The sequence below is a fragment of the Numida meleagris genome, chromosome Z (genome assembly GCF_002078875.1).
Source record: "Numida meleagris isolate 19003 breed g44 Domestic line chromosome Z, NumMel1.0, whole genome shotgun sequence".
In the NCBI taxonomy this organism is placed as follows: Eukaryota; Metazoa; Chordata; class Aves; order Galliformes; family Numididae; genus Numida; species Numida meleagris.
Genome location: NC_034438.1, coordinates 53,053,774 through 53,073,368, shown reverse-complemented (window position 1 = coordinate 53,073,368; position 19,595 = coordinate 53,053,774). Strand labels below are relative to the sequence as shown.

The 19,595-nt window shown below is 40.6% G+C and overlaps 1 protein-coding gene across 2 annotated transcripts in view; it reads left to right on the top strand.

Moving 5' to 3' along the window:
• IDUA (iduronidase, alpha-L-) overlaps positions 1–19,595 on the top strand; it is a 49,901-nt gene that overhangs the window by 24,442 nt on the left and 5,864 nt on the right. For both annotated transcript variants that reach the window (XM_021380588.1, XM_021380589.1), the window contains 9 exons: positions 11,895–11,977; positions 12,612–12,719; positions 13,335–13,430; positions 13,933–14,135; positions 14,382–14,561; positions 16,153–16,369; positions 16,942–17,157; positions 17,732–17,853; positions 19,046–19,171. In XM_021380588.1, the coding sequence (XP_021236263.1) occupies positions 11,895–11,977; positions 12,612–12,719; positions 13,335–13,430; positions 13,933–14,135; positions 14,382–14,561; positions 16,153–16,369; positions 16,942–17,157; positions 17,732–17,853; positions 19,046–19,171 (1,351 nt within the window). The remainder of the gene's footprint in view (positions 1–11,894; positions 11,978–12,611; positions 12,720–13,334; positions 13,431–13,932; positions 14,136–14,381; positions 14,562–16,152; positions 16,370–16,941; positions 17,158–17,731; positions 17,854–19,045; positions 19,172–19,595) is intronic.

Genomic DNA, 19,595 nt, shown 5'->3' with positions numbered 1-19,595 from the left:
TGTATTTCATGGTCCAGAATAAGTATTCTTCTGCTGTTTGCAGAAAACAGGAGTGCTGGAGGTCAGAGTTCCATTCTTCCAGGTCACTGCATTTAGATCACAAGATCTCTGTTATTTGTGTAAACAAGAGACTGTAAAATGTAGGCAGGTCAGTGGGACAAAGACTGTGTTCATTGTGAAGTGTATAAATGACCAAGTCACTTCACCAAGGGAAGGTTGTGCCTTACCAATCTAGTGGCCTTCTATGATGGAGTGATGGCATCGGTAGACAAAGGAGAGGCAAGTGGTGTCATCTGCCTGGACTTCTGCAAGGCCTTTGACGTAGTCCCCCACTACATCCTTATCTCTAAATTGGAGAGATATGGATTTGGAGGGTGGTCTATTCGATGGATAAGGAATTGGTTGGAAGATCACAGCTAGAGAGTTGTGGTTACTGGCTCTATGTCCAGGTGGAGGCCAGTGACAAGTAGTGTCCCCCAGGGATCTGTCTTGGGACCGGTAGTCTTTAACATCTTTATCAGTGACATAGATGATGGGTTTGAGTGCACCCTCAGCAAGTTTGCTGATGACACCAAACTGAGTGTTACACTTGATACAGTGGAAGGAAGGGATGCTATCCAGAGGGATCTTGATAAACTTGAAAGGTGAGCCCACGTGAACCTGATGAGGTTCAACAAAGCAAAGTGCAAGTTTTTGCACTTAGGTCGGGATAACCCCAGGTATGTATACAGACTGAGAGAAGAACTCCTTGAGAGTAGCATTGCTGAGAAGGACTTAGGAGTCCTGGTAGATGAAAAATTTATCACGAGCCAGCACTGTGTGCTTGCAGCCCAGAAGGCCAGTGTTATCCTTGGCTACATCAGAAGAGGGGTGGCCAATAGGGAGAGGGAGAGGATTGTCCCTCTCTACTCTGCCCTCGTGAGGCCCTGGAGTATTGCATCCAGCTCTGGGGCCCTGAACACAGCAAAGATGTCAAACTTTTGGAGAGGGTCTCAAGAAGGGCCATGAGGGTGATCAGAAGGCTGGAGCACCTCTTCTGTGAAGACGGGCTGAAGGAACTCAGCTTGTTCAGCCTTGTGAAGAGAAGGTTGTGAGGAGACTTCATTACAGCCTTCCAGTGTTTAAAGGGAGATTATAAACAGGAGGGAAATCAACTTTTTACATGAATAGACAGTGATAGGACAAGGGGGAGAAGAGAAGATTTAGAGGGTGATGAGGTGCTGGAATGGGTTGCTGAGAGAGATTGTGGATGCCTCATCTCTGGAGGTATTCAAGGCCAAGCTGGATGGGTCCCTGGGCAACCTGCTTGATGTAGCACTTGGCAACCCTGCTTGTGGCAGGGTCATTGAAGCTTGATGATCCTTGAGGTCCCTTCCAACCCAAGCCGTTCTATGATTCTATGATAGGATTGTATGAAGTTCCTCTCCTACCTTAGCTCTTACTTGGTGCACACCTGTCCAAATAACCAATAATCATGTGTTTCCTAACATTAATTAATGTTGAATGATTACTAGGCAGTGCGGCTGAACAGATTGGGCACAAAACCGTGACTCACAGGAACTGCGTTTTTAACTTCCCATTTGAGTCACTGAATTTCCAGTATTTCTATCAGAAATTATGTTGGGCTACAAGCTAAAGGATGAGGAGATGTGTGTGTTTCTCAGCCAAGACAGAACAGGCACAATTGCATGGAATAAGAATCTGCGATGTGAAACTTGAAAGAAGTTGTGTTTCTGGATAGGCAAAGATGATTCCCTCTTCCCTGCCTTTTTCTGAAATGTTTGTAATTTCAGTGCTCTAAAGGAGCAGAATTAGGGGAAAACAGTTAAATGGAATTCTATTGACAAAAAAATGGTGGAATCTTTGACAGCCATATCAATGGAAGTTTAGCCCAGAACAATCTGTAGGAAATGCTTCTACATCTTTCTGCTAGCTTCCACTCCCTCCTTCTCCCTATGTGCAACCCCCATAACTGCCAGTATAGCAGGGTCTTGCAACAGTGTTAGGAAGGCCACCCAGTCTGCAATCTGTCCACAGAAGAAAATACAGAGACCAGAAACTAAATCCTTCCAACAGCATAGAGTCTATTAAATGAAAATCACTGGCACATCCCCAATGTTCCTGCCAGCATCACCTGGGAAAATTACAAGTGTGGTGTTCCAGCACTTCTAAAAGCCCTTGCCTGCCATGCCTAACATTCCTTCTCTAGCTGTGACAAGAGCAGGAAAAGTGTGGCAGAAGATGATGTGTATGTGGGGGTGGAAATACATTATCAGTTAGTTTTTTTTTTCTTTTTTTTTCTTTTTTTTTTTTTCTGTAGTCCCTAGTGTCAGGAGAAACACTGAGATCAGTAAAGATCAGTGCAAACAAACATATCTGTATAAAGCTGAACGACACCATTCTTTAATATACATTCTTCCCACAACAAACATAAAACCAATTGCATAGCACTTACCAAAGGCACAAAGCAGCTGCAGTAGTTCCACAACAGATTTCTTATCAGCGCACAGTAGCGCAGTTCCTCAGGAGCACAGCTTTCTACAAGAGTAGATTAAAAATTCTTTTGTGATATAGATTGAATCTGTCCAATTGTATTACTCCAGTAGTATTTAAAGTGAGATAACACAAATAAATAGTAGCAGTAAAAAAAATCTTTGTCCTGTAGAGTGTAATTACAGGTAGAAGATAAGCCTGAAAACATTAGACTACAGGGGCTGTTAATCTCTGCCTTATTACTCATCTCTGCTATACTGTTTTAATACTAGATGGAGACCAAACAGAAATATGGTCTGCTTTAACAGTTGCAAGGGTTTTGTATACTTCTTTCATAAAATCAAAAAATACTTTGTGTTAAATGAAATAATGGTAAGGCTGTGTGCAGAACAGTCCTTAAAGAGTGATGAGCTGTCCATGGTCATTGATGTAAATGTATCCATTGCAAAAGGATTTTCATTAAAATACATTATAGTGGAAGCTTGGCTAATAACTTTAGGTCCAGGAAGAATTTACATACCTTCAAATGGCTTTGAGTGTAGAATGGCTGAGCTTGTCTGCCTAGTAAACAAAATTGTAACAAGTTTCCAGAATTGATGCCCTTAGTAATGATTTTCAAGAATCTACCTTCATATCTGAAAATTACTTTCAAAGATTTTGTTTGTTCCTTTAAACACAACATAAAAAAACCCTGCAACCTCTCCCAAGCCTCAGCTCCTCTAAAACAATTAAAACTTTCATGTGAGAAAGGTGTTCTCCAGACTGGAAGCTATCATTACATAATTTTAACAGCCGGGGGTCTGATAGTAGCCAGAGTTAGTAACCTTGTCGTGTGATCTCCTGTTCTTTTTACATTTTCATCCATAAACAGACAGAACTGTGAAGCTTGTTTATTTGTCACTTTGGGATGAATGTTTCTAGTGATACTTATAGGGGCTAATTTACAATGGCAAGGATAGTATCTAAGCAACATTAAAGGTTCTTCATCTGTACATCACATTCATACGTGATCTTGACTGGTTATTCAGAAACCCTTTTCTGTATGCAAAGAGAACAGAGCACTTCTCACTGCATTGTGAACCAAATTCTCATTTTTCTTGAGCAAAGAAGATACTTCTATATTGAAAAGATTTTCCATATTAGTGGAAGTTTTTGGTTGCAGGAAGAGAATGGAAAAAAAGGGTTATACATGAAGCAAAATAGACCATGTAGTGGAAGAACTATCAATGATCATGTATCACTAGATATAACTAAATTGTAATGCCAAAACCAGGTTCAGAATAATATCATCACCTAAAAGTGCACAGAAAGCTATAGATTTGTATCTTATTGAAAACTGTCTGCAATTAGTTAGTTTTATCAGCTCATTTATAAGAAGTATTGCTGTATTTTGCATTTCAAGAGCCAGAAAGTGACATGTCTGCTGTTTAAAGAGCTGCTCATTTTATATTGGGTGATAGTGCTCATTTAACAGTTCTGAAGTATTCAGAAACAATTCATCTCAAAAATTCTGAAAAAATTAAGAGCAAGTTGTATTCATGGTGCCTTTTCACCATCATAAGTTATTAAACATCAGTAAATTAGGAAGTGGACTCAATATCATTTATTTATATTTCTCATTTTGCAAGTAAATGATATATTCAAAACAGTCACCTCTGTCTGCCCACGAACAAGGATTAACATAGAAATACATACCTAAAACGATATCTATTATGCATATAGATCCAGCAGCAGCTGGGCTTAGACACCATGTACTATCTGAACTTCAGCAAGACACTAGAGAAATATGTCAGCTGACTGCTTGCTGAGTGTCCTTGCAGCTTTAGTATTTAGTCCATGTTTTTGCTTTTCTGTAATTGTTTGCTATTGTTAGCATTCATTGTGGATTTAGTCTCCCTACTCCACTCTCTAAAATTTTGCTTATAGATGACATCATTTAGAGTGCCGTCAGCAAGGACAGCACAAAACTGCATTAAACATTTGTTATGTACAGTAAACGTGTTAATGCAGGAACAAGTCACTGCCATACATCAAACCCAATCAGCAAAAAGGTCTGCTTAAGTAGCCCAGCTTACATAGTGTCTGAGCCTGCCTTTAAATCTGCCTTTAAATCTGTAGTCAAGAATCAATCAAAAACCAGTCCGTTCTTCTGGATTCTTGTTATCATATGGTTTAATTCCCTTCACAAGTGAATGTAGATGCAGCAGATCTCAGTAAGAGAGCACAACAAGATCTCAGAAGAATAAATTTTACGGACCTAGATAATCTTATGGGATCTGTTCATGTCTGGAGAGGCCAGGTGGCAAAATGCCTTTTGCTGTTGCCTAAATAGCTACAATTCTGTAGCCTGTTCTCCCTTTTATGTCTTAAATTTGTTATAAAAGGAGGGAGGTGGGGGTTAGAGACACAACAGACTAACAGTATTTTCCTAGCAAGCTAACTCACCTTTGCACAGGAAGCTGCTGATGCTTTGTCTGCCTCTCTCTTTTTCTTCCCCCCACAGCCAACATGCACATTGCTGAAGGAAGGACTGAGACTGTGCTCACAAAAGCAGGCTGAGTAAGAAATAGGAAATCATAGGCCTCAATTAGCATCAGCTTCAAAGCATTCATTGTTTGCTTACATTTCTGTGCATGTGAGATTTAGCCAGATCACAGATTTTGTAAGTTGCTTTACAAGGTAAAGGTTAAATAATGCTGATATCAAAGAAGAAATGAGCTAATTGAGATGCTCTATAAATGAAATACAAATTTGATTTTATGTATTTCAAAGCAAAAGGATTCAGCTGAATGCACAGCCTCCTGGCTGGCTTCTAGAAGAGGTAGTGAATTCCAATTAAAAAAAAAAAAAAGTGTTTTGCATGTATGAAGCCAGTTTGCTTCTAAGCCACAAAGATTCATGCCCGTCCTTCATTTTGTGCATGTATCTTGCTGGTTGGTTGTGTGGATAGATTAACTGTGACAAGCTGTGACATCAGCAAGGGGTGGATGCTGCCTGGCTGTGTAGTTTTGCGATGCATCCTCCCTTCCCTTTCTGCTGGGCTGACTCATTCACTGTACAAGGTGAGTGAATTATGCTTAGTACTGACCCAGTTCTGTCCTCAGAGAGGCATGGCATGGAATGAAGTCTTTGGCATTCTGCCTCTGTGCAGAAGCTGTGCTGTAAGCAAGCAGATTTTCAGCCTGTGTGTACGCAGATGATATAGCTGAGAAGGAAATGAAAAGAAGTATTAATGCTAGCAAATAAAACTGGAAGTTACAAAATATGTCAGTTCTTTAGCATGGGTGAAGTAATATTTGGCCTTACAGCTTGGAAAAATTGTCTAAATTAGGCTTTCTGTCTGTAATGCCTGTGTGAAAAGCAGAGACAGTGTTTTGGTTAGGGACTGGTAGGGAGGAATAATCAGTATTTCAGTGAACCTGCAAAAGGCTGAGTGATTGTGGTTATTTTGGGTTACAAGGATTTCACAGAAAAGAACTGACTACTGTACATGTGATGATTATAGGAAAGGAGATTGAGTGGAACAAGAACACGGTAGAAGCAGCTGTTCTGTGAATGAGTACCATACTGCCAGCTTCCACTGAGTTCACAAGGGACTGTGCTGTTTATTGGTAACCGAAGAGCTTGCTAATTTCATAGTTATTTATTAATGATCTTTGCTTAAACCTGAGGTATCAATTTAGTAGTTTTTTTAGTTGATGTTGAAGAAACTTGGAGGAGTAACCACTGAGAAGGTGGCCTCTGGAAAGGTGGATGCTCATGAAATACACTCTGCCCTTCACTCTGAGGTATCACTTCCATACTACTCAGTCTCTTAGGACCTGCTTCTAAGGTCAGGAAATTTTAAAGTAATCAGCAGAACAAGAGTTGAGTATATACAACTGGTGGTTTTGGAGTAAACAAGTTCTTTGTAACAGTATGAACTTTAAGCTGACTCCTTATCATTCCTCACAGCTGACAAAAGTCAAGTGAAAAACAAGGAAGCAGGATCCTTTTGTGTTGTAAGAGGGACTTGGAGGGCAGCAAGTTGGCCTCTTAAAAAGATAGACTTGTGGACATATCCTGTCTAGAGCTCTTGACCTTCATCTTGAAGATGCTGTGCCCACAACTTATGTGACGTACTGTCACTTCACAGCCTGCTTTCTTGGCTAAAGAAGACAGTTATTTCTGAAGATGGTTTCTTCTGGAGAACCTTGTAGCAGTAAGAGGTTGAACTGACACAGCTTATCAGTGCTTGTGCCTTCATTTTTCCAGTGAACATTTCCTGGAAGAAGTTTCTCTCTTCACTTGCAAAATGTAAGACTCAGGATAGAAGGACATTTTTTGGTTCATCGGATTTGTTGTGTCTGTTCTGGAGGTTCATGGTCTCTTAAAATGCCATCAGGGATGCTAAAAATGCAGTAAGCAATTCCTTGGGTTACTGTATCTAAGAATATTTAGTAGTATTTATAGTTGTCACCTACACTTGCGAGGTGGTATTTAATTACCATGCATACCAAGTCACCAGAGCAACAGTGGCTGCCCAGCATAGCCAAAAACCACATCCTAGTGCTGTGGGACAAAGGAGCTTATGGTTTCGTGAGCCAGCTTATCAGGCCACATAATGATGATCCAGCATACAGCTAAACATTTACTTTAATGTTTACTGTTGAGGTACCATTTGCACCTCACCTCTGTCAACACCTGTGCCAGTTTTCTGTTCCTGCTTTTGTCTGCATCCACCACTAGACCACCAGTCTTTTCCAACAGAAGCTTCCAAAGAAGGTGTAAGCAGGCTCTCCTGCTCTGAGTCTGGTGTTAGCCACCACAGCTGGAAGAGAGCAACAGACGAGTAACAGACACATGTGGCCCTGCTGCTACTGCTGTTCTCAGGCAGATGAAAGCAAGTCAAATTATGTTAGCTTTTGACTTGTGTGGTATCTGTATCCACCAGAAATGCTAAGGGAGGCTACACAAGTTAAGTGGAATGTGTGAATGAGAAAGCCACTACTCTAATATATAGGTATTTCCTGATCATATTAATGCTAGGCCAGACAAAACTCTCTTCAGCAGAAGACCTCTGTTGGTGGTTACCCCATATGCTGCCTTTCATTTCCTTATCAAGGCTGTGATGTACTGATGGAGGTCAGCCACAGTTTTTCCTCTTACAGATAATTTTGTTCAGTGAAGTTTGATAAAATTACCTTCACATGTTATCAGAGATTCAATACCTGACTGAAGACTATCTGGAACAGAAACACTCCCTGCCTGTGTTTTTCTTGCTGTCTTTACAGATAAGATAATTGGTCCAATGTCTGTGTGTGCACTTGCTTTCCAGACTTCACTGCTGTACCTCTAGAAAGGATCAGCTTGGGACAGAAGAGAGACAGATGGAACCTGCTGAGCACAGGAGGGAAGCTGTAGCCATAGGCCAGGGAGCAGAATTGACAGCTATGCTAACTGAAGCTGATCTGGCTGTGAACTAAATTGCTGACTTGCTAAAGCAAGCTCATCCCTTCCTTCATGAGAGATTGAGAGAGTGAATGGAAAGTAGGCTGAAAGTGGAATGGATAAGATTCACAACATGAAGATCTTACAATATATTCATGGAATCATAGAATCACAGAACAATTTGCGTTGGAAGAGACCTTAAACGTGCTGTGTGCAGGGCTGCCACCGACTAGATCAGGCTGCCCAGGGCCCCATCCCACCTGGCCTTCAATGCCTCCAGGGATGGCACACCCACAGTTTCTTTGGGCAACCTGTTACAGTGCCTCACCACCCTCTGAATAAAGAATTTCCTCCTAATATCTAATCTTAATTTCTTCTTTTTTAGTTTAAAGCCATTCCCCCTTGTCCTACTGCTATTTGCCCATGTAAAAAGTCAGTTTCCCTCCTGTTTGTAAGCTCTCTTTAAGTACTGGAAGGCCTCAGTGAGGTCTTCCTGAAGCCTTCTCTTCTCCAAGCTGAACAAGCCCAGCTCCCTCAACTTGTCTTCATAGGTTAGGTGCTCCAGCCCTTTCTGATCATCCTTGTGGCCTGCTCTGGACCTGCTCTGACAGCTCCATGTCTTCCTTGTGCTGGGGGCCCCAGGCCTGGACGTAGTACTGCAGATGGAGCCTCACAAGGGCAGAGCAGAGAGGGACAGTCACCTCCCTCTCTCTGCTGGCCACCCCTCTTTTGATGCAGCCCAGGATACCATTGGCCTTCTGGGCTACCAGTGCACACTGTTGGCTCAAGTACAGGTTTTTGTCCACCAAGACCCCATGTCATTCTCCACAGGGCTGTTCTCAAGGAGTTCTCCCACTCTGTATTCATATCTGTGATTGTGCCAACTAAGATTCAGTGCCTGCACGTGGCTTCATTGAGCAGCATTATGTCTACATGGACCCACTTCTCAATCTTATCCAGCTCCCTTTAGATAATATCCTTCCTTCTGTCACATCAGCTGCACCACTCAGCTTGTTGACATCTGCAAACTTGCAGATGAGGGTGCACTCAGTCCCACTCTCTGGGACATTGATAAGGATGTTGAAGAGCACCAGTCTCAAGACAGACTCCTTTGGGACACCACCCGTCACCAGCCTCCACCTGGATGGAGAGCCATTGACTTCAACCCTGTGTCTGTGACCATCCAGACAATTCCTCAAATCCTTATCTTTCCGATTTAGAGATAAAGATGTTGTGTGGGACCATGTCAAAGACTTTATACAGTCCAGATAGATTACATCAGTCAGTCTTCCTTTGTTGATTGATGCCGTCGCTCCATCATAGAAGGGCACCAGACTGATCAGGTATGATTTGCCTTTTGCAGAGCATTGGCAAGCTGTCTGGGGGCTGCCTATGCACCTGAAAATAATTTCCCTCCATACTCTAGAAAAGCAAAGCTGTTAACAAGGGTCTACAGTCTTTGCCTCAGCAAAGGATGGCCCACAAAATGGGCCTTCTTTCCAGGAAAGAAATAAGATTTTGTGACAGCAAGCAGGTAATCCCTACACACACCTCCCATTACTCATCACTGTTCATGTTCACAGCACAGCTGTTGCTCTCACAAGGCAGCACAAACAAATGGGTCTGGAACTGAGACTGTGACAAAAACTGAAAAGAAGTGTAATCACTGGAATATGGCAAACTTAGGCCCAGGCTTACAAGGACATGGCTGCCAAAATACCACAAAACATGCTTAAGTGCATTTACTTGTTGTGACTGAAGAAGAAGAAGACTTTATCTGGCAATTCTCCCTGAAAAGCCCTGTTAAGGGACTTTTGGAAGCCAGGCACAAATGGGACAGTGATTGCTGCTCCACATCTGACATAGCCAACAGTTAACTGAGAGCAGTCTCAGCCTGCCTGGTTCAGGTGAAATGAGAAGTACATAGACTTCTTTCTGCTTGCCCATTAATGAAGACAGTGGCATCTAAAAACCATGACTTAAGAGCAGAAAAATCAGAAGGAGAATGCAAAAGAAAAAAAAATTCTGAAGATCTGTAAGAGTTTGCAAATTTATTGTCAAAGGCAGTGCTGTATGAGCAGGTCTTAGGTCAGGTGTAGAAAAATATTTTGACAGCTGAGTTGATCAGTTTTGATCTTGTCATTAGTGTCCTACAATAATATTTACTATCACATCTAGTAGCAGCCTGACAGCTGAGCCAATATTTGCCATGCAGAATGTTTGGAAATGATACCATCTTGTCTCACTTATGGCAGCCAGCATTACTCCGAGACACCTTAAGACACATAGTGATGCAACCCAAATTCTGTGATGATTCTAAGTTATGAAATATCCTTCATTAATTTGACATCTTACTAAGGGTAAGAACAAGGTCTATGAAAGTGGCAATCATATCGGTCAAGTAATAGTTTTATTAATAGCAGAATACTTCTTAGTCCATTTGCAAGTAAGAAAGGATTCTTGTAAAGTGGCAGATCAGCCAAAGGGAGTAAAACATGCATCTACACTTAAACACATAGTACAGCATATAATTTAGTGTCACCTCTGTTATGGCTGGCGCTGGCATTCTATTTTAAATGCTTAACTTAGTGGAGACAGCAAGAAAAAAAAAATAGATGTGCTGAGATCTTAAGGATACATGAATAGGATAGAAGGCTGTGCTTACTTTTGTGTTTCCACATAGTACTATGTTGCCTTTAGACTGGGGTTAGAAGGACATTTGTTCTTGTGCTATTATTTGAGTGGCATTATTAAGTATTTACAAGACAGTAGAGTTAATCATTTCTATGCTCACTGAATGTAAGTGTGCAAGTAAGCAAATATTTCAATAGAACACAGGGTATAACTGGAAATAGTTAATGGATCTGTGGGAGGAAAACTACATTTTGCAGCAAAATATTTGTCTTTGAACTTTGGAATGGGACTGCCAGACTTTTTTTTTTTTTTTCCTTTAAGTCTGTCTAAACAAAAAAAAACCCCAAACACCCTAGTTCTAAATAGCTATTCTGTAAGTCCAGCAGTAACTTCTGAAATGCTTTTATGGGCACTAAAGTAAATAGTAAAATAAATCTTTCTGCTATTTGCTTAATTATTTCATCATTCTGTTACATTATTTGACTTTGGCAGGAACAGCAATCCTGTCAGTAGTTGTAGATGTAACAATGTATGTCATGGTGGCAGGGCAAACCTTGAAAGAGAAAAGCCAGCCTCAGGTCTTTGGTAAGAGTGTGACCTTGCTGAGACTAAAAGTGTGTGCATGGTTACATCACAGACGGAGTTGACGAGGCAAATATGGCTTGGATTACGTTTTTTTTGCTTGCTCTGTTTTATTCTGCAGATGATAGTCAGAGATGCAAATGACACTTTCTCCTCTTTAAGTCATACTTCTTTATTCAGTAGGCAATTCTGTCAGCCCCTTATTTCTCTGAGAACTTCAGGATTACTATTACAGGTTCTTCACTGAAGTCTTCCCTTGGCAAGAGAGGTCAGAAGGACCCTCGACCTAACAGGCTTGGAGTCCTTCCCATCTGTTAATGGCATGGAGAGAAGTGGATTGTGAATCTCAGCACAGAACCTAACAGTGATTTAATAGATCTTATGTTGACTGTCCAGCTCCCACTTTTTACTCGTTGTGCCCAGCATTCTTTGCTAGCTCTGATCAGTTACAGACCCTGTAACCAATTATCTCTCCCACTTCTGTCTTAGGAGATTGCATCTGCAGTTCCTTTGTACCACCAAAGCAGAGACAAGGTGCCTTGGACAGAGTAGATGAGACAGCAGGGGTAGAGCTCAGGCTGCACTGTACCAGAGAAATCAGGTTTATCTGGAAAGACTGGAGAAGTCATCTCTGACATGGTTCTGGCAAGACCCTGATCAGCCATCTTACACAACTAGGGTTGGACTTAGAATCGCAGAATCACTAAATACTACAGTATTTACATTTAATTATTTTATTGATTTTTTTTTTTCAGAATGATGAATGAGAAACTTTACTACAATTTTACTGCCTTGGATAATCTTATGGATCGTCTGTGGGAAAATAAGCTCATTCCAGGTAAGAGTAGCTCCTTACCTCCAGAATGTGCTGCATTTGCTGCTTTGTCCACATTGTGCAATCATTAGATAGAATTATTCTTAATGAACTTTCTATTTTGATCAAAATTTATTTTTTACTACTTGCATTTGCGCTACATCCATGTTAATGTAAACAGTCCGAGAACAACATTATTAGGGCAATAAAGACAACACAAATGCTTTTACATTGTTTTCAGTGATAGTCTGAGATGTATTGATTGGGAAATTACATCTCTTGAAGAGGAGAAAGTTTTTTACCAATTAACATGCTCCTGAAGGGGCCAGCTGGAGAAGCAGGTCCTCAGAATACATCATCCCCTGAATTTCTGCAGATATCTACTGTGTAGAGTTCCCCTTCTGCACTGAATTTATGATGGTAAGTACTTCTATTGGTTACTGTTGTCATCAGCAAGTAACAAGTGTGAGCAACTTCAAATCTGAAATATTCCAGAGGGGACATGTGGAAACAGGAAAGAAAGCCAACTTATTGATGTTTCTTCGTTATCTATGCTTCTTCACTAATAAGTTTGCTTCAGATAATACAATAACCCTTTCACTAATCAAAAGGGGATAATATTAAAAAAAACCAAACTCATATTTTGTGTCTATTTTAGGATTTGAATTGATGGGGAATCCATCAGGATATTTTTCAAATTTTGAAGATAAAGAGCAAGTAGTAAGATGGAGAAACTTAGTTACACTTCTGGCCAGCAGATATATAGGTAAGTTCCAAAAGGAGGCAACAGCCCTATTATTTATTCTATTGTAATCCGTTTTAACTACCTCAGAAAGTTCTGTGGCTTGTTAAAAGTTTCTTGACACTGGTTTTCAGCACAGAACAGGAAAATATGTATACCAGAGTAGCAGATGACACAATAGCCCCATTTTGCTGATCCACGACCAAGAGCCTGAATGTACATTTGTGTGGTCCATGTAGCACATTTGAGCTGCCTGTGAGGACTGAATTTTAACTTACATTGCTTGTACTAGGTTATGATAACCTGAAACATCCCACATGGCAGCTTCAAGTATTTCTAACAAGGCAGAAACTTTAGCCTAGGCTTCATGCAGGCTGTGTGCCCTGACAACAAAGCTATTACTCACATCACCTCACTCAGCAGTTTTGTGCTGATGGTCCTTTCATCTTTCCAGTACTGCTATACCCAAGATGAAAGATCATTTTTAAATTACCAAAATTGCATTTTTCTGACTATTAGAGATAATTTTTACCCTGTTGTAGCTCTGGGTGCCTTACCTTCACATACAGCACATGACTAGCTGGTATGATTGTCTGTACATGCACTGCAACTCACTGATAAATGAGGCCTCTTGCACAGACAGATACGGATTGGAGCATGTTGCTAAATGGAATTTTGAAACTTGGAATGAACCAGATCACCATGACTTTGACAATGTGTCTATGACAGTGAAAGGTAAGCATATTTTTGAGTACTTATTAGCGTAGTAAAGTCAGAAGGGTGTATGTGTTGAGTGGGGAACAGTGGGAAAGGAGGAATGCTGTCAAATAAATAAAGTAGATTTGAGAGATGAGCATGGAAAATGTATCTAATCTTTTATGCTATGGCCATGTTACTGACTGCAGTAATTACTCTGTCCCTTGCTTGAACATCAGTATAAATACAGGGATAGCAGAACAGGGAAAGCAAAACACAAGTTACACTCTTAAGGCCATTGTTTAGTTATAAAATAAGTTTACTAGGGTGCAGTAAGAGGAAAATAATTCATTGTCAGATATGTGCTTTAGGAACCTGACCTCACAAGACCATTGGAAGAACCTTGTGAATGCAGTGGAGGCTTTCATATCTTCTCATATTGTCAGTCCAAATCAATGCAATAATAGAGTTATGTTTAGTTTTAGATCAAGATTCTGTTTTGAGTTATCACTGTTGCTATGTGCATCTGCTTGGACTTTAGGGTTTCTCAACTATTATGATGCTTGCTCAGAAGGATTAAGAGCAGCCAGTACCCTACTAAAATTTGGAGGACCTGGGGATTCCTTCCATCCCTTTCCCAAGTCACCCATATGCTGGAGTCTTCTGTGTCATTGCTACAATGGTACCAACTTTTTCACAGGGGAGACTGGTGTAAGGTTGGACTACATCTCTCTTCATAAGAAGGTTAGTCCAAGACTTCAATTTAAAGCTATTTTTAAGCAGTTCAGTCTAAGTTACATTTTATTCTGATTAATGATGTTGATTTCCTTGTGAGTGGGCAGCCTATGGCAGGAAATACAATTACATGTTCAAAAGAAACTTTGAAGAAGAATATATATCCAGGAATATATTTTCAAAATACAGTGTTGTATCTCTGTGATCACTACTGTTTGCTCACTTTTACTAAGCAGATATGAAATATTGTTGCAGGGAGGTGGGCATTCTCTCTACATCTTGCAACAGGAAGTGGAAGCAGTTGAACAAATTCAGAAGTTGTTTCCAGATTTTGCTTCCATTCCCATATACAATGATGAAGCAGATCCAATGGTTGGATGGTCTGCTCCACAACTGTGGAGAGCTGATGTGACATATGCAGCTATGGTTGTAAAGGTAACTCAGTTCATTGACAGTCTTGTCATAGTAGAGTCTCTTGAAGCATTAATGCAATTGTAAAAGTAGACTATTTTGCAAAAGTAGTCAATTTTTAATTTTTATTGTTCTGACAACTCAATGACAGAGACAAGAAAATACAGATATAGCTGGTGTTTCCCTGAATTATTTGTTCCCACTAGCTTTATTTAATTTATATTAAATTTCTTCATCTTCCCTTAAAAAAAACAACTGGCAGCTAACCTTCCATGTGTTGGAGAATGTGTTGGATATTATATACAGTCTCCCAGTTAGCTTCACCTGTAAGATTAGCCATTCTCTCTCTATGTAATACTGCTGTTGCCACCTCTCTTCTGTGGGATGTTATTTTCCAGCCTCTTCACAAGTTCTACTTGTCAAGGGACATCATGTACAATTAAGAATTAAATTGATCTCTAAGCACAGGCCTGTTCTTTGGCTTTGGATAATGACTCTGTATATATGGTCTTATTAATTAATTAGCTAGTCATTACTGCTCATGCTTGGAAAAGCAGAAGTAGAAGAGAATGCTCAGCATTCCTGCCGTTGCAGGATCTGTGTTCTGCGCCCAGAGCAAGCTCAACTTTTGCCCCTATGTAGCAACATTTCCCACTGAAATGCTTGTTGTTTTGTGAGCCACTACCTCCTACAGCATCTGGAGCACAAACTCTCCTGTGCAAAGCAGAAAGTTGCAAATGTGACAACACGTGTTTCACCAAGAAACAAGTTACATCTTTTCACCTGCACCTCTGGGTCAAGGGCTTCTACCTCCTCCAGGCTCCATACAGAAGGAGTCTTCTCCAAAGCAGCAAGTCACGGGCTGCATTGCAGCAAATTCATGAGCAAACAGCAATGTTTATAGAGACGTGGTGTTATGAAGGGATAGAAAAGACATATCCAACAGAAAATTAACACTTTGGTAGATAGCAGCAAGAGCCCTGTGTGGTAAAAAGCCCTTATTTCAGGGGCACAACTCTGAGACCTTCTCTGTTGTCAGCCTTCTGAAGTACTATTTGATTCTGTTATCTAGGCAAAATATGTTAAGCAGAGAGCTTGGATGCTTTGACGTTTTGCAGGAAAACAGCAAAGTAACCAGTGAAGTACTGAAAGAGAATTTATTCCATGTTAGCACCAACTGGGTAGTATTATTCACTGAGGAACAGAATCCAGGACCAAATCCCAGGCCCTAGTCTAATGGCTACGAAGTATCTTTAGAACTGGAATAAATGTTTATTTCAGATGGTAAATCCAGATTACTAATCTACTATTCAAAACAGTGGAATATTATTTGTAGTTCAGTCACCAAGGAAATATATTAATAATTTATGCAGACTACTAGTAGTGCTCATTTCAGTTTTTTAATGGACTGAACTGTGTGAATACTTCAAATTTTTCAGTGTTTAAACTTTCACCTGAAAAAATACTTTCTTCATGAGCTATGATGAATAGTAATTCTTCATACTTTTCTAAATGACAGAGTGACATGTCTTCCCAATATGCTGTGAAGTTTAAAAATAAAACATATACAGACGTGTTTATTGGATTTTTTTCCATCTTCTCTGTTGTTTTGCAGGTAATCACCCAGCATCAGAACTTGCTTATTTCCAAAGCCAATAATACCATCAACTACACACTGCTGAGTAATGACAATGCCTTCTTGAGCTACTACCCACATTACTTCACACAGCGGACTCTGACAGCACGTTTTCAGATGAACAATACAAAGCCACCTCACGTCCAGATGGTGCGGAAACCAGTGCTGACTGTCATGGGCTTGCTGGCACTGCTAGGTACAGAAGTCACTGATTAGAGAGCACATCAGTAACTTCATCTACATAGATGCTTCATGCATGAGAGAGATTATATCAGCCATCTCACTCCAGACAAAAAGCTGGATTTTTGCTACTCAGCTGTGCTTGTTAAATAAAACAAATTCAACTTTCTCTGAGATCAGGAGATCTTCCTGACAGCTTGTCACCTTTTTGATTTAATCTGCTGCTTTGTTTATAAATTCTGCAAGCCAAACACTTCTTTTTAGTGGGCTAGTACATTCCTTGTGTGCCATCATTTCAGGCTACAAATGAATTCAAGAAATCCTCCCAGCTGTAAGACTCATACAGCCTTCTGAGGGGAAATCCTAATTCATGGCTGCATCCTTAGGCATTGTTAGCTGAATTGCTAAGCATAGGACCTGCCATAGTGTGTGCATGCTTTTCAGTAGTAAAAACCAAGCTTGACTGATACTACACCTGGTTAACTAAGCCAGAATATAGCTCAACCTATAGATCCCTATGTTTTGACACTTCTTGTATCAGAATTTGGATTGACTAGAATACTTACAGAGTTGTCAAATTTTTCAAAGGAGAAAAGCAGATTTTTGCAGAAGTAAACAGCAGTGAAGATGGAAGCACTGAAAACAATACCATTGGTGTCCTGGCGTCTGTGCACACCCCAAGTGAGCTGCAGCCCTCAGACAGTTGGCAAGCTACTCTACTGATGTATTCAAGTGAGGATAACAGGACTTCATTCAATATCAGCACCATCATAGTGAATGCCACCCACTTCCCCAAACTCAAAGGTAAACAGATATCATGTGGGCAATTCTCATAATTGATTGTGAGGACAGAACATGTTCTGAAACATTTCTGCTGAGTTGCTTTTCCTGGTGAGAGTGAGTTTCATTTGCTAACTCTCTTACTCATCTTTTGGGCACTCCCAGATTTTCTGAGATACAGTGGTGCTCTTCTAGGAAAAGTTCTTTACTGCTTTTAATGGCAGTGCAAATGCTAGCTTTTCAGAAAGCTATTCGTCTTGGTGTCCTTAGCTGGGTGATAATGGGCAACAAATTCTCTTATGAGGATCACTCAACATGACCACATGATTACACAGTTGATGCAGTTGTCCAACAAATGCATGTAGGACCTCTGCAAAAAAATAAGAGTGTTTCAATTCTGGGTATGGAATTTGGAAAGTATACGTTACAGAGCCTCATAAGAGTGCTAGTCCTATTGTTATGACTTGCAGTGGAAGCCAGACTCCGAAGTGCTGAAATCACTCTTGAGAAAGTAAACTTCAGCACCTTCTGCTAAACTTGTTCATGTGGTATTTAAATCCAATTGAAGGGTTCTCTGTCTTTCATTTGTGTTCTGAAGAGCCAAGGTATGTGATGTATTACCTGGATAACAACCAAACCAATCCCTACCTGAAGTGGAAAAAACTAGGAAGCCCTGACTTTCCTTCCCCAAAACAGTTCCAGCAAATAAGGGACGCTGAGGTATGACCACGTCTTTGCTTGAAGTATTGTATGGGCTAAGTGTTTGTAAGTTGGTTAATTACAGCTAAAGAGGCAAGACACCAGCTAAGGTAGTCAGAGTTTCCATCTCCTATACAAGTGACATGCAGCCATGCAGAGAAATGTAACTCACAGATAACTGATAGTTTTACATTCGTTTTGTACTAGGGACTAAATGTCCCTAGTTTCTTTGCTAGTGGCCCTGAGTAAGTTGCATGGCCCTGCATGCATTACAGAAGGATTATGCTACCTCAGCAGTCAGTTGAAAAGAAAACCCCTCAGTAACAAAAAAGAGCCCCTTGAGGGCTTGGTGCTCCTCCTTGCATCTCTTAGGGGCTCTCAGGAAAGCCTGCAGTTCCTCCTCATCCTTACTAATTCTGATTTCACCCCATAGGGGACCGAGGAATGTCCTTAGATGTCACCTCTTCCTAAGAAAAGCCATGCCCGGATTGCTTACTGTATGTGAGAATATATAAGCAGTCTGTCATGTAGCTTTTCTCATATCATTCAGCCCTGTGGGTTAAAGTAAGGGAGACCACCTTTACCACCTCTGTGCTCAAAGACAGTAATTGCCTTCTGACCTTGGTATACAGTATTGTCTTCTCTTCCCAGTCACTGTACTGCTGAAGTCTTTGGGATCCTATAGGAGTCATAAGGTCTACCTTCAGCAAGAAAGCAGAAAGATTTTAGATTCTCTTGGTCATCTTGAGAAACCTCATCCTGAGGGAACAAACTGAGTGACTATTATAACTAGCAATCACTTTGACTGCACACTGGAGATCCACAGCAGAGAGGTGAAGGGGTGGGGAGAGCAATTTGTAAAGACCTGAGAGACTGAAAGGTATGCCTGAGAGGTTGTTAAAACTGACAGACTGTGCCTGAAGGGCGCTGTGGTCTAGTAGGTTGTGGGATGGGACAAAACTAGTAGATTGTGGGATGGGACAAATGTGTTTTGTGAGGAACTGGAAAACAGGCAGGACAGAAAATCTCTGTCTCTCTGAGACTGAAGAATGTTGATGGTTATAAGGTGCATATCAGCACATAATTACAACTCTACTAGAAGTTTACTACTCCAAAATAAATATGCAGTCATTTTACACGATGTAACAGTTAGATATTATGTTCTATAATGTTAACGAAAGATTACTCACAAGGCATGTCTTTGGCTCCACAGGACCCAGTGGTAACGGGCCCCTTCCCTTTTCCTGAAAGTGGCACCCTGACACTGAAGCAGGACTTCCCTGTTCCATCAGTCTTTTTGATCCACATCTGTTCAAAACCCAGTTCTGTTCCTGATCAAGTATGTGTTGTATTCTGTCATCACACACCAAATTAGAAACTGCTTCCTTCTTAAAATCTCATTAAGGAGAGCTGGACTAGCATTTGGGCCAATTATGTATTAGAGGTACTGTGATACACTTAGTAAATAAACAGTTATTCTTTCCTTGATAAACAGGCTATCCAAGGCATAATTCAAGATAAAGCATTCCACGGAAGTGATAGGAGCCATTACTGAGATAAACGCGAGTTTAACAAATGGTGGGAAAATATAATGTAGTAATGCAGTTTCTTTTTTAAAATTACATAATGTGCTTGACAGCAGCTCCCCAGTTAATAATTTATAGCTAAAACTAAACTGAAATAGTATCTGTCTCAGATTAAATATCTGCTTCTGCTCGTTCAATCCCAAATGATAAAAATGTTCATAGTGGTGTCCAGAGCCT